Genomic DNA, 14,177 nt, shown 5'->3' on the forward strand with positions numbered 1-14,177 from the left:
GACAGTGTACACTCAAGTTACACCCACTTCCTGTTTCGGTGGTGAAACGCACAAAATGGCCGCCCCGCCACGGCCATGCCCTATGACGAAAATCTTTTCTTTTAATAACTTTTCATCTTTTACGTCTTAAGATGGCACAGACCAAATTTGAAGTTGATCGGATAAAATCTCTAGGAGGAGTTCGTTAAAGTACAACATGTGGAAATGGCCAAAATCGCACTAATTTTGAACTTTGAATTAAAAATGGCAGACTTCCTGTTGGGTTTAGGGTATGGCTCTAATGATGTTTTGTGTACGTCTTGACATGCTACATATCTGTACCAAGTTCCGTGAGTCTGCGTTAAACGTACTGCAGGGGCTCAATTTTTTTAAGTTTGTAGGGGGCGCTAGCGAGCCATTTTTGTGCGGTTATTCCCAAAACCCTTAAAATATGTAAATTTTCACCAGACTTGATGCCCCCACCAATTTTGGTGAGTTTGTGAATATATTAAGCCCCTCAAAAAGGTAATTCATTTGCCGTAATAATAATAATTCCTTCTGTTTCAATAGGGCCTTCGCCGCTGTCGGCACTCGGGCCCTAATTAACATTTTATTTGTTGATTTTCAATACCAAGTCAGGAATTTGAGCATATTCATACTACTATCATTGCATTATTTGAGGTCAATCTTTATCATTGTATTTCATTAGTCTTTGAATACATTTGATTATTTTTATGTTGGCTGAATATTTCTTTTCTCATCTACTTCAACTCTTATGTTAAGACTACACAATGTTTTTGTATATTAAAATGGTCACTATGTCAGATCAGGCAAATAAAGAGTCTGTTCTGAAAAGCCTAATTAAAGAAAGAAAAATGACAGACCTTTCCTCTGTTTCATAGTTCCACCTAGCAACACCTACATCATTCCTCATCACCATGTTTACAGCTATGTGCTCCTATTGGTCCTGCCATAAAACATGTGTAATTTGTCATATTTGGCGAGAGAAGGCAAAAAACACTTCTCTTTTTGTTGGGACGTCATGGTACCCAAGACCTTGAAAAAATGTATATAGCCTCTACATTCTGTTGGCTTCCATGGTAAGTTGCTGAGTAAGGGGGCTCTCTGAGGGGGAGGGGGGCACTCATTCTTTACATTTGGTCATGTATAAAAGGAAAGTGTTAAACACAACAGCACATCTACAGCCAACATGACCAACACCAGCATGAACATGAGGGGCAAGGTACTTTAAAAATGTTTTTGTAATAAGCAGAAATTATTGTTTACTAAATAAGATCACTAAATTCACCGTACTGCTTAATTTCTAACCATTACAATTTTCTATTTACAGATCATCTTCTACGAGGAGAGGAACTTCCAGGGTCGCCACTATGAGTGCATGAGTGACTGCTCTGACATGTCCTCCTACATGAGCAGGTGCCACTCTTGCAGGGTGGAGAGCGGCTGCTTCATGGTCTACGACCGTCCCAACTACATGGGAAACCAGTACTTCATGAAGAGGGGCGAGTACGCTGATTACATGAGCATGATGGGAATGAGAGACAGCATCAGGTCTTGCCGTATGATCCCCATGGTAGATATAATGTGGCATCCGTGATACTATTATTCTACTACAAGTGACAACCAGCACAAAACTTGATATTAAGACATTCATTTGCTTTTGATTTCTCCAAAAAACAGCACAGAGGTCAGTTCAGGATGAAAATCTATGAGAGGGAGAACTTTGGTGGTCAGAGTTACGAGCTGATGGACGACTGTGACAGCATCATGGACCGTTACCGTATGAACGACTGCCAGTCCTGCCACGTGATGGACGGCCACTGGCTGATGTACGAGCAGCCCAACTACAGAGGCAGGATGATGTACATGAGGCCCGGAGAGTACAGGAGCTTCAGGGACATGGGCATGAGTGGCATGAGGTGGATGAGCATGAGGCGTATCATGGACTCCTGCTACTAAATGTTCACTGAATGTGTCAAATACCATTAAATAAATAATGTCTGTACTATTTCAACTTCTGTCAAGTTTATTGTCCAACTGCCACTATGAAATATTATGCGGTATTATACAAAAATATATTTGAGTTATGAAATTAAGTATATTTGATTTTTTTTAGGCAGCAAGCAGCTGTTAGCAAGAACATTTTTATCCTAATATGTTTCTTTTGAACATCTGAATCACTGTTAATCCCAACAGACAAAGGCTTACCATTGATCTCGAAAGAAGGATAAATATTCAGGTGTATAACAATTAGTAAACATTACATATAGGCTACGGATAATTAAAAATTTAACAATGAAATCAAAATTAGATTAGTTACATTTCAAAGCAAGGTAAAATAAAATGATTCATTACACTGTTGGCACATTTTTAATTAATAGTCTGCTTGCAGATGTTGCTGATACATGCAAGTTACTCCTTTATTACAAAAGTGGTGGCTAAAATATTTACAGGTTTTAAACCCTAAGTGAGCACCTGCACATTGTATGAAACATGAAAGGCGCTTCAGACTTCTGATTTAGACCTATCATTGCAATCAACCCATGATGTAGCTAACTCTAGCCACTTAAGATAATTAGGGACCGTTGGGTATTTATGGAATGGACCACCGGAGGAAAATAGGGGAGGGTCATGTCTTTTTATTCTTTGTTGATGGGAGGGTCATCCAATTTGTTTTAGTCTAGGGGGAGGGTCACCCAATGTTTGTATTCATGAGTATAGCAACATTTCAAAGTGGCTTGTTTGGTGCATATTTATCCATGTAGCTCCATCTAGCTCTCTCAGTCTTGGCCCCTATCGCTAGAAGATGGGTCCCTCCTTGTTTAGTCAGCCAGACAATTTGAGCTGTAGCTTTAGAGACCGTGGGATTTCCCAAACTGAATAAATCCCGCTCGCACATATAAACACAAAACTGCTTTGCTAGCTCCATTGTGTTGTAATCATTGACATCTGCTGAAAAAATATTTTATTCATTAGCATGATTGCCGTACTGTTTAGTTCAAAAACATCCAAAACACCGTACAAAAACATAGCGGACCAGACGCAAGCTTTTATTTTGAAAAGTCGAAGCTTGCGCCGCGGACAGCACCAGTTGGGAGGGCATGAGACGGGACGTCTCAAGGCTGCAGCCCCAGCCATACCCGACTCAAATATCCTTTCGGTCCCGGTGATTATTTGTGAAATTGTGCAAACGACAGCCTTTTCAAGGCATTTGAGAAGGAAGGAGTGGTAGCATGCAAGCTCCAAAAATTTACTCTCATCTGAGAAATGGAGTTTTGGATAATGTTCAGCTTCGGCAGCTTTACCTATGTGCTAAAATATACAATGACTGAGGAAACCTAGTGACGAGTCCATAGCAACCAGTGTTGAATTTCGTATTACCCAGTGTGCTTTGCTGAATGGTCTCAACGTTTTATTGTTTTATTTCATGTGAATACTAGTTTACTAGAGGAGTAACTTAGTATTTGAAGTAATGCAGTAATGCAGGAAGTGTGCATTTAGTTTCCATGCTTATTGTCTTTCCACAACAATGTTAGTGAGTAAATCTACTGAAATGGCCACCACACCATAACAGAGGAGTGTGATGCGTAAGATGAGAATGCAGAGGTTTAGTCACATATGTCATGGCTATAAATGAAAAAACAATGGGCATCTGTTTGTCTTTGCCAAGTGCAAACCAGTACAGAAGAATTCAATAAATTGTTGGGGAGGGTTTTCCCTTTTTTTCCTAATCATTTTGGAGGGTCATCCAAAATGTATTGCTGGTGAAGGGAGGGGCAGGTCTACTTTAACTAAAGATCCCAAAGCTTCTCCGGTGGCCCCTGAAATGAATAATGAACAGTCCCTTAACGTTAGCTAATGTATTTTGTTAATGCAACCTAGTAAGATTTAAGACATTACATATTACAGTAGTTATGCCTCTTTTTGCTAGCCTGTTCACTTAAATTCTGGTTAAATGTTAGATGAATTCAACAATTAGGGTTCAGTGTTTTGTTCTGCCTACAACGATGAAGCATTGTGAATTTGTGTTAGCTCTAATGCTTTCTTCTGAATGGCTTCTTCTCCGTACGAATGTTGGCTGAGGCTAATGTTGGTATGAAAGTATTTAGAGCTATTTGCCATACTAAACTGATGGTAAGAACAAGGTTTCTCGTTTGGAATAAATAAAATCAATGGCCAAAACATATAAAACTATAATATTTTTACATTATCCATTATATTTGAGGTTAACAAAAAACCTCTGAAACAAATCAGTTCTTGGAAACTACATGCATTGGGGGGGTGTTACATAAATGAAATTACAGTTCAACATTTATACGGTCTGCGGTCACGGTTCATTATGTTTTCATTACAACAGTTAAAACAAGGACATTTAAAATATTAAATTTCTTTTCATTTATTTGAAATAGGCTATATAAATAATCATGGGGTAGCTAATATCTCCAATATCAGAATCATAGAAACACAAACTAAAATTAACATTTTTTTGTTGATTTTCAATACCAAGTCAGGAATCTGAGCATATTCATACTACTATCATTACATTATTTGAGGTCAATCTTTATCATTGTATTTCATTAGTCTTTGAATACATTTGATTATTGTTATGTTGGCTGAATATTTCTTTTCTCATCTACTTCAACTCTTATGTTAAGACTACACAATGTTTTTGTATATTAAAACGGTCACTATGTCAGATCAGGCAAATAAAGAGTCTGTTTTGAAAAGCCTAATTAAAGAAAGAAATATGACAGACCTTTCCTCTGTTTCATAGTTCCACCTAGCAACACCTACATCATTCCTCATCACCATGTTTACAGCTATGTGCTCCTATTGGTCCTACCATAAAACATGTGTAATTTGTCATATTTGGCGAGAGAAGGCAAAAAACACTTCTCTTTTTGTTGGGACGTCATGGTACCCAAGACCTTGAAAAAATGTATATAGCCTCTACATTCTGTTGGCTTCCATGGTAAGTTGCTGAGTAAGGGGGCACTCTGAGGGGGAGGGGAGCACTCATTCTTTATGTTTGGTCATGTATAAAAGGAAAGTGTAAAACGCAGCAGCACATCTACAACCAACATGACCAATACCAGCATGAACATGAGGGGCAAGGTACTTTAAAAATGTTTTTGTAATAAGCAGAAATTATTGTTTACTAAATACGATCACTAAATTCACCGTACTGCTTAATTTTTTAACCATTACAATTTACTATTTACAGATCATCTTCTACGAGGAGAGGAACTTCCAGGGTCGCCACTATGAGTGCATGAGCGACTGCTCTGACATGTCCTCCTACATGAGCAGGTGCCACTCTTGCAGGGTGGAGAGCGGCTGCTTCATGGTCTACGACCGTCCCAACTACATGGGAAACCAGTACTTCATGAAGAGGGGCGAGTACGCTGACTACATGAGCATGATGGGAATGAGAGACTGCATCAGGTCTTGCCGTATGATCCCCATGGTAGGAATAATGTGGCATCCGTGATACTATTATTCTACTACAGGTGACAACCAGCACTAAACTTGATATTAAAACATTCATTTGTTTTTGTTCTCTCCAAAAAACAGCACAGAGGTCAGTTCAGGATGAAGATCTATGAGAGGGAGAACTTTGGTGGTCAGAGTTACGAGATGATGGACGACTGTGACAACATCATGGACCGTTACCGTATGAACGACTGCCAGTCCTGCCACGTGATGGACGGCCACTGGCTGATGTACGAGCAGCCCAACTACAGAGGCAGGATGATGTACATGAGGCCCGGAGAGTACAGGAGCTTCAGGGACATGGGCATGAGTGGCATGAGGTGGATGAGCATGAGGCGTATCATGGACTCCTGCTACTAAATGTTTATTGAATGTGTCAAATACCATTAAATAAATAATGTCTGCAGTATTTCAACTTCTGTCAAGCTTATTGTCCAACTGTCACTATGAAATATTATGCAGTATTATACAAAAATATATTTTAGTTATGAAATGAAGTATATTTGATTTTTTTAGGCAGCAAGCAGCTGTTAGCAAGAACATTTTTATGCTAAAATGTTTCTTTTGAACATCTGAATCACTGTTAAACCCAACAGACAAAGGCTTACCATTGATCTCGAAAGAAGGATAAATATTCAGGTGTATAACAATTAGTAAACTTTACGTATAGGCTACGGATAATTAAAAATTAAACAATGAAATCAAAATTAGATTAGTTACATTTCAAAGCAAGGTAAAAAAATGTATTCATTACACTGTTGGCACATTTTTAATTAATAGTCTGCTTGCAGATGTTGCTGATACATGCAAGTTACTCCTTTATTACAAAAGTGGTGGCTAAAGTATTGACCCTTTGCAAACACGTGACCACGACGACGTGACGACGCCATGACGGACGGCAGAATCACCGGAAGCACAAGCTAAATAGTGTAGTAATCGAGCGGAAATTTTAATTAGTTTCCATCATTTTAAAATAAACATCACTAAAATGTATGGCTTCTTCTACTGAACACGTCGTGCCGTTATCTGTCGAGGTAGGGAATCTGGTAGGTGCTCACAAAGAGCGGTATTTGGAGAAGTTGACGATCACAGGATTGGATACCGACCCTTACCTTCTTTTCCCTCCGTTTTCATGGACCTCATTAAATCGCCGAGTCTGCCCGACATCAGTCCACATGATCTGTACCACTATGTGGTAAACGGGGTACCCCCATATACTGATGCTGATCTCAAAGCTTATAAAAGTCTGGATGCTTACCAGTTCTTTGTAGCTGGCTGGGTTACAGGGACGCGATGCTACGCTAACGGCGGGGGAGGTACCTCATAATGGCAAAGGTAAGATCAATCTAGGGTTTATTTTGTATTAACATCTATTCTTTACTTAACTAAAGATTTATATAACACGTAGCCCATGTTTTTAGAGGACATGGTCGGTCGTGGCTACCCACATACCATTGATCACTGGGTGTGCCAATGCAACTTTCTAATGGATGCCTGAACACATCCCAGCTCTGGAAAGTGCAGTCATTAATTATCTATCACACGTTAATCCATGCAGTAAATCACAAAGTGTATATGATCAGTAGTAATCACACATAATTGTAATATCTAGCCATCTTCTTATCTGTGATTATATTCGCTGTATGTTAAGATTTGCCAGTTAGACACACACTGAAAAAATGGAATCATTGACTTTAATTAAATTTATTATGTCAACAGGTTCCACGTATTTTTATTAGGTTAGTTAAAAGCAAAAATATTAAGGTCATTTAATTTAACTAACTTATGTTACAGTAACACAATGATTGTTAATTCAGCCAATTAATTTTTTAAACATTAGATTAACAAGAGATATTTAAGCTTAACCAAATTAAGTCAGTTATGTTATATGAACCTAAATAATATATGTACAGTGTACATATTTTACATTTGTCATTTCAGCATATATGTTATTTGTAGTCATGAGATAATACATTTAGGTTCAGTTAATGAAAACATTAGGTTTTCATCCAATATAACTTTTACTAATTACTTTAACATAATTCAAGTTTGTCAACCGGTTCCACACAAATTAATTTAGTCCACCGAACATATTTTTCTTTTTTCCTTTATTCACCAGTTTCCAAAAGCCCTTACTACTAACAAAACAAACTGAACAGATAAGTAATGAAATGTTAGTTGCAGCCATACATGTAGACAATACTTGCAATTGTGACATCGTCCAATACTCCAACAGTTGTCAACTTCCTTAATGCAGAATCACAATACAGCAAAACTTCCCTATGTGACTGTATATATGGTCTAATAAACAGGTTTACAGTCTTCAAAATTTGTTTGTAACAAAATAACCAAATCAGTGATTGGCTAGTTGTTTGACAGAAAATGTATCAATAATTCTGACTTACAGGAAAAGAGCCAACATAAATGAGAATATTTTCTTGTTTCTTTAATCATACAGTAAGCTGAATCTTGTTTGTGAACTGTGAAAATAAGACATTTTAGGTTGAACTTTGGTGTATAAAATGTCAGAAAGGGTCAGTTTCCAAAAGCCCAAACTAATAGAAAAAAAATTGAACAGATAAGTAATGAAATAATGTGAGTTGCAGCCATACATGTAATAAACAATATTTGCAATTGTGACATGGTCCAACAGTTGTCAACTTCCTTAATGCAGAATAATACAGACAAACTTCCCTTTGGGACTGTATATATGGTCTAACAGACTTCACTTACAGTCTTCAAATTTAGTTTGAAACAACATAATGGTCTCTCTACAGCCTTGCCACTGATTGCATCCAAATCAGTACAGTTTGTTCTTGAGCAGCTGTACCTTTGCTGAGAGTTTGCCAGCATCCATTTGAAAGAACAGTTTCTGAAGTACTTCAAAGAAGGCTTTCAGTTCCTTGGGATAACTGAGGTTCAGTGCATATATTACACCCATTAAGAGTGCACATGCACAGGCGATGTCTCCCAAGTTGTGTAGTACTTCAACACCCTTAATTGCTATTCCAACATCAGCTGGAGGAGTGGTGGCATCCCCTCCCTCAACATTGATGCTGTAGATAGCAAAGGTGAGTTGCTCAAGCTCCCTCTCAGCAGCTACAACATCAGCATCCTTTACAGAGGAAAGACAGAAAGGATAAAAATGATATGAAATTAGAAACATTTTTCCCACAGAATTCCAAAAGTACATTTCGCAATTCAGATTTATTTACTTTATATAATAATTTAATTGTAATAGCATCACACCTTAAACAGTGCTATGTGTATTCAAATAAGATGTAGTACTGGGTGATTGTAACAAACTTAGATATCCCTTTTTATCATTTACATTATTTAATATACACCACCACTACCACCTCAGTATAACAGAGTACAATTTTCACCTTTCTGAGGTCAGAAAAAACTCTAAATGTATAAGTTTAATACAATAATGCCTGGCAGAGTTGCTGTGTTGGATTGCACTGCACAAGTGTTGTGTTAAATGTTAAATGAAATCCATGGTGGATAATAAATCCATCAATCCTCCCTAAAAAAAAAAAAAACAACTCCACAAATTATAAAAAATTCACAAGATTAGTTATTCAAAATTTGGTTTGATACAGGTAGAAACAAAACAACTAAAGTTACCAACCAAGTATTCTTTGAAGAGTATGTTCGGGTCTTCGTTCAGGTATATGCAAAGCGCTCTGAGGATGCATTCCCTCCTCTTTTCAACAGTTTCATTCTGAAGAAACGAGACAGATAAACACTCAATAAATGGATGACATCTCAAACAAGGTTATTACTTTACACTGTTTTGTCCTGCCTTGGTTGCACCGGATTGTTGAGGTCTGCAGAAGCGCAGAGAACTCTTTTACAAGGTTACCACCACTTTATATAAATGTCCACATTTAACACGGAAGGGAAAGAATAACCAGTAAAGAATCTTGTTTGTTTTAAATCTCTTTCATGTACAAACACGTACCTTTTCACAACACTTACAAATAGATCAACTTAAAAACTGGCCTCAATTGTTTATTTATAGTTTCAACCTGAGACTGATAGAGAGAGAGATCTATCTATGCGTATTAGGGCTGTTAGAACAAATGCCGAAATTCGAATAGTAAAAAAATCAATACTATTCGAATGCTGTAATTACTATGGATTAGGGTTAGAGGTCGAATGTCACTTTTTTTATAAATATGTTGGCTAACGTTAGCTAATCTCCCTCTTTTCGCCTTGGACTACCCGCATGTGTCCCTCATGTCACGTCTTATGAACAATAACTTAGCGGGAGTGAGAAACACAAGGCATTGTGAGGTCTAAGGTAACGTTAGTACAACATTACGGAGCTAGCGCTGCGTACCGAGTAACGTTAGTACAACATTACGAAGCACGGGGGAGTGACAGGCTGCGGCTGGTAATCATAAGAAGGAAGGGAAATAGTTTTAACATGACTAAAATCGACATCCACCGAGCCAAAATACTTATGTTATCAATAGTTAGCTCATTGTGGTTCCTAACTGCGTCGCGAGGTATAGTAACGTTAGCGTAGCTGGGAGCTTCATGAAGACAGCTAAAGGTAATGTTAGCTGCCCTACAGCTGTCAGAGTTAGCATCTACTTCATATATTACATTTTAATAGCTGTATTCTCAGTAACGTGACAATCTGCAAGAAACAGGTTGATTATAAATCACTAAAATAGTTCTGACAGCACCGTTTGGCTTAGTTATTAATGCCGTTAGTATTGTTACTTAGCTAGCTAGTTTATGGCTAAACGTTTCGGCTGTGCTTTCTAACATGATGTCATTGTGCTAACCGAGCACCGTTAGCCTTTACAACAGAGCCGCTTCACTACACTTGTTGATAATGTTTCATTACTCTGTTGATTTGTGTTTGTCGCTGTGTGCGTGGTGGAAAATTAATGTAAACAAAGTTGCGTGCAGATCCCCTCAAGGCCAGGCTAATGTTGGAAGCCCCTCTAGTGGACGGAACGTGTAACAACAACCACATGCTTGTAATGCCATCGGCAATGCATAAGCCTGAGTAGTGTAGTACATATTTATTTGCAAGTGAGCATTAAATATTAAAAAAAATCAAATGGAATTCGAATGGTATTATAGAGGAAGATTGACAGCTCTAATGTGTAAACACACACACATATTTGATTACATGCTACAGAGCTCTATTACACTTATGCTAGTTGATCGTTGATCAGCTGTTTCTCCGTGAAGAAAGAAAGAAAGAAAGAAAGAAAGAAAGAAAGAAAGAGAAAGAGAGAGAGAGAGAGAGAGAGAGGTGTGCAACAATCAGCTGTTTTTCCGAAGGGATGGTCAACCAGTCGGCTCTTTAGATCAGATTGTGGTCACCACTACGTATTTTCTTGTCTTTGTTCTTGGTAATTGTTGTGTTTGGTGTTGTTTCATCGTCCATACGATGGAATGGATGACTAAGTTAGACTGTTTTCTGTTGAGATGCTGAAGACGTTGTGCTATTATTGTGGTAAGCTAGTTCGATTTCGCAGTAGACACACTGTACAGAGTTTTAGTTTAAATTACGTTTGAACGGACTCCAAACTTTGGACACTGTCGTATTCTCCCGCCCGTCTCTTCTCTTAGCCCCTCATGCTCTCTCTTCATTTTGTAATGACGTCTTCATGGCATGTGTCGCGAGCAGCGTCAGCCCGGTGTGCGACAGTAATTAAACGAAGCTTCAAGACAAATCATTTTGCATCGAGGATTTTTAGTAATCAAATTATTCGAGTTACTCGAGGAATCGTTTCAGCCCTAGAAATGTCCCTGTGCTGTATGATGAGAGCAAACTTTTTGTTCAAAATTTCAATACATCTGATCCCTAACCACAGCTACAGCCACTGATCTGTGTTTTGTATTCAGAAGTGACTGCAAATATTTTAGACCGTTACTAGTTAATATGATCTACCACCAGCAAAACATACCTGTGTCATTGGAGCCAAAATCATCTGGATTTTCCTCCCTGCAGAGCCTCCTTTGTTCCTGAACACTTTAATGAGCTGATCAGTGTGCTGGTCGAGTTGTCCAAAGAACTTTGAGAGAAGGGGAGTAGTGGTAATCCTGACAAACTCTGCCTCCATCTGAAAGCATGTACACAAACGTTTTATTAATGGTACCTACTTAAACCGTTAACATTCATTCTTTTAGTAAGACCTCATAAAAATGTGTTTCTATGTTCTGCCTTATGTTTAAATACAGCTCAATCATGTTACTGCCAGCAGTACTAACGCTCAAATTTCCCCAGCAGCCTGTGTGCCGCATAAAGGCTGTTTCGTTCTGTCCGGGGCTTGCGCCAGAGCTCACTGGGAGCATCTCTGAAGCAGAGCGCCGTGGCGCACAGACCCAGGCAGCTAGATTTACTAGATCATGAGATCACGCGGGAAGTGTGAGATCACGCGATAACTGATAACTGATAAAGACAATGACATACAAACTAATTTTCTGTTTTGCTTTCATTTGGATATTTGTGGTTTGACCATGGGTGAGTAGGCTACACAGTTAAAGGGTATCTTTTGTTTTTTTAACTATGTTTAATGCGGTTTAATGTTGTTGTGTTTATACTGTAAACTAGAGAAAAAGTTAGTTTAAAGTCCAGTTATTAACAACATTGATCCAAGATTTACGACTGTGCATAAGTTATGTTGATATAGTGATGTGAAAAATTATGTGAATAATTATTTGTCTACACATTTGATTTTGAAATTTACCGAATCCGCTGGATCCGACGTCCTGGTCAGGTCTATCTGCTCCGTGCTGGTTGATGCATTCTGAACATGGCTTTGACAAAAATAGACTCTCTGCTTTATTTTTAGCGGAGCGCAGCAGAGATCCGCTCTGGGACGATGCTGACACGCGCCCAGTAGCGTTTTGCTGGAAACACAAGCATTGACCTGTATGGGCACGATCAGCTACGTCAGCCACGGCGCACCCATTGCGGGTGAATTTAAGGGTAAGAGATTTGTACAAAGATGCTCTCACAAGATTACAAAAAAAGCAGACTGTGCTCTAAACAACTCAAAAGTGTCATGTTGCATTTGACACAAAATTAAATGTTCCCATACGCTACTGAAACTTGGAAAGCAAAAATATGAATTATAGCCTGTTTACTATGCATTTCATACCTCAGCCACAGTGAACAATCCCGGCCATCTGATCCTGAACTCCGTGATCATAGGCTTGTCTCGGACGACCTCCTGCCTCCTGTATGCAAAGGTCTTGGCCATCTTCTCTTTGACAACTGTATCATTTCGTCTCTTCTTGACCTCAGACAGCAATGCCAATCTTTCACCTTCAAGACTGTCCTGGGTCTCCCCAGCAGGATAGCGAGGACAAAAATTTACTTCTGCCTTTCTGGGTTTTTTGACATCATAGGCAGGCTGACATCTATCTGCAGGTTTGTGCTTGAGGGAATTGATGCTCAGTTCTGGGCAACCCAAGTTCCTAAGCTTTGTCCTATAGTTTGCCATCTTGTACTTAAGGCTTATTTTCCATCCATAGAAACCGCTGGAAGAGCCTTGTTCTTTCAAACATGGGTGCGTTTTGATTAAAGCCTCAGCAACAGATTCTATTTCCAAGTTTGAAGGATATGCCTTGAACTTGATGATTTGCTCAGCCAGACTTTCCAAGATGTCAGATTTAAGTTTGTGACTCGGGTTCAGAAGAACTCCATTTGATATGAAGTCCTGATTAGCGCTTTCAAGTTGCATCTCCGCATCATATGGAAACTTTGGTATTTGGAATTCTGTAGGCCACTGGGATCAGGCAGTTGCTGAATCAGAAGGGAAGAGTAATATTGTGTCAGAAGATGACAAAGATGTTTCATCCCCACTCTGGTTCATGTTGCCTGGAGCATCCGCAGACAAGCGGATGATTTTCACTGTGCTCTTGTCTTGAATATCGCTGATTTGGTTAAGGTTAACAAACTCATTGCCAAAGTCAGTGTCCATGTACTGGAGTCTAATGTCCCCATCTAAATCAAACTGACGTTTAATTTCGTTTGAAAGATCCTCCACAGACTTTGGCATGCCCGACTCTATAGTCAGTTTTTCAGCATTGTTGGACCCAAAGATAATCCGTAGTTTTACTGGTGCAGCCATCATCCAAATGCTTCAGTCTAGAAATGGAAAAAAAGTGTAAATCCATTAAAAATGTATGAAATGTAAAGCAGTAAAATTGGAAAGTCAACAACTGGCTTTGAAGCAAACACAGGCCATACACAAAATCTTATCTTGGCACTTTAAGTCCTCTAAAATAGGGTTAGTAGTTCCTATTTACTAAATATGACATTAATAATTAACATATACAGATCTCAGGCTGAATTAAAAAATATATTAGAAGCCTATGTTCTTTAAAAATGTACCTTATAGACTGTCAGATTTAACAAGTGACTGAGTTAGTGCATGCAGAGAAACACATCACCATACAGCCAGGTGGACATAGGTGACAGGTATATTAGGTGCTAATGTTAGTGAGAATAAAGTGGGCATTTAGTAAGGTATCAATTACAGCTGTTTACTTACATTTAACATGTGCTTTTAATATAAGGATATCTCTTAAACGTAACCAGTCGAAGGGGCCCAATGAAGTAGTCAGGTAATGGGTATTTCTCTCCCAGTTCATCATGTGTTATCAGGGACAATTTGCCAGTTGGACAAGGTTGCAGTTCAAAG

General features: G+C 38.6%; 3 protein-coding genes across 4 annotated transcripts in view; all 3 read left to right on the top strand.

Annotated features, from left to right (window-relative positions):
- LOC116051410 (gamma-crystallin M3-like) overlaps positions 1 to 14,177 on the top strand; it is a 160,778-nt gene that overhangs the window by 107,412 nt on the left and 39,189 nt on the right. The window lies entirely within an intron of this gene.
- On the top strand, positions 1,172 to 2,014 carry LOC116051784 (gamma-crystallin M3-like). Its single transcript, XM_031302407.2, has 3 exons — positions 1,172 to 1,222; positions 1,331 to 1,573; positions 1,681 to 2,014. The coding sequence occupies exons 1-3, from the start codon at positions 1,190 to 1,192 to the stop codon at positions 1,957 to 1,959; spliced, it is 555 nt and encodes a 184-aa protein (XP_031158267.1). The 5' UTR covers positions 1,172 to 1,189; the 3' UTR covers positions 1,960 to 2,014.
- Positions 5,066 to 5,870, top strand: LOC116051203 (gamma-crystallin M3-like). Its single transcript, XM_031301476.2, has 3 exons — positions 5,066 to 5,115; positions 5,225 to 5,467; positions 5,575 to 5,870. Exons 1-3 carry the CDS (start codon positions 5,083 to 5,085, stop codon positions 5,851 to 5,853), a joined length of 555 nt encoding a protein of 184 aa, XP_031157336.1. The 5' UTR covers positions 5,066 to 5,082; the 3' UTR covers positions 5,854 to 5,870.

Source organism: Sander lucioperca, chromosome 8 (assembly GCF_008315115.2).
Source record: "Sander lucioperca isolate FBNREF2018 chromosome 8, SLUC_FBN_1.2, whole genome shotgun sequence".
In the NCBI taxonomy this organism is placed as follows: domain Eukaryota; kingdom Metazoa; phylum Chordata; class Actinopteri; order Perciformes; family Percidae; genus Sander; species Sander lucioperca.

What these genes read in the sequence shown, in the direction of transcription:
- LOC116051203 (XM_031301476.2), top strand. Translation starts at nt 5,083, where the DNA reads ATGACCAATACCAGCATGAACATGAGGGGCAAG. An exon ending in GCATGAACATGAGGGGCAAG is followed by an intron (nt 5,116 to 5,224) that starts GTACTTTAAAAA and finishes TACTATTTACAG; the next exon opens with ATCATCTTCTACGAGGAGAG. An exon ending in CTTGCCGTATGATCCCCATG is followed by an intron (nt 5,468 to 5,574) that starts GTAGGAATAATG and finishes TCCAAAAAACAG; the next exon opens with CACAGAGGTCAGTTCAGGAT.
- LOC116051784 (XM_031302407.2), top strand. Translation starts at nt 1,190, where the DNA reads ATGACCAACACCAGCATGAACATGAGGGGCAAG. An exon ending in GCATGAACATGAGGGGCAAG is followed by an intron (nt 1,223 to 1,330) that starts GTACTTTAAAAA and finishes TTCTATTTACAG; the next exon opens with ATCATCTTCTACGAGGAGAG. An exon ending in CTTGCCGTATGATCCCCATG is followed by an intron (nt 1,574 to 1,680) that starts GTAGATATAATG and finishes TCCAAAAAACAG; the next exon opens with CACAGAGGTCAGTTCAGGAT.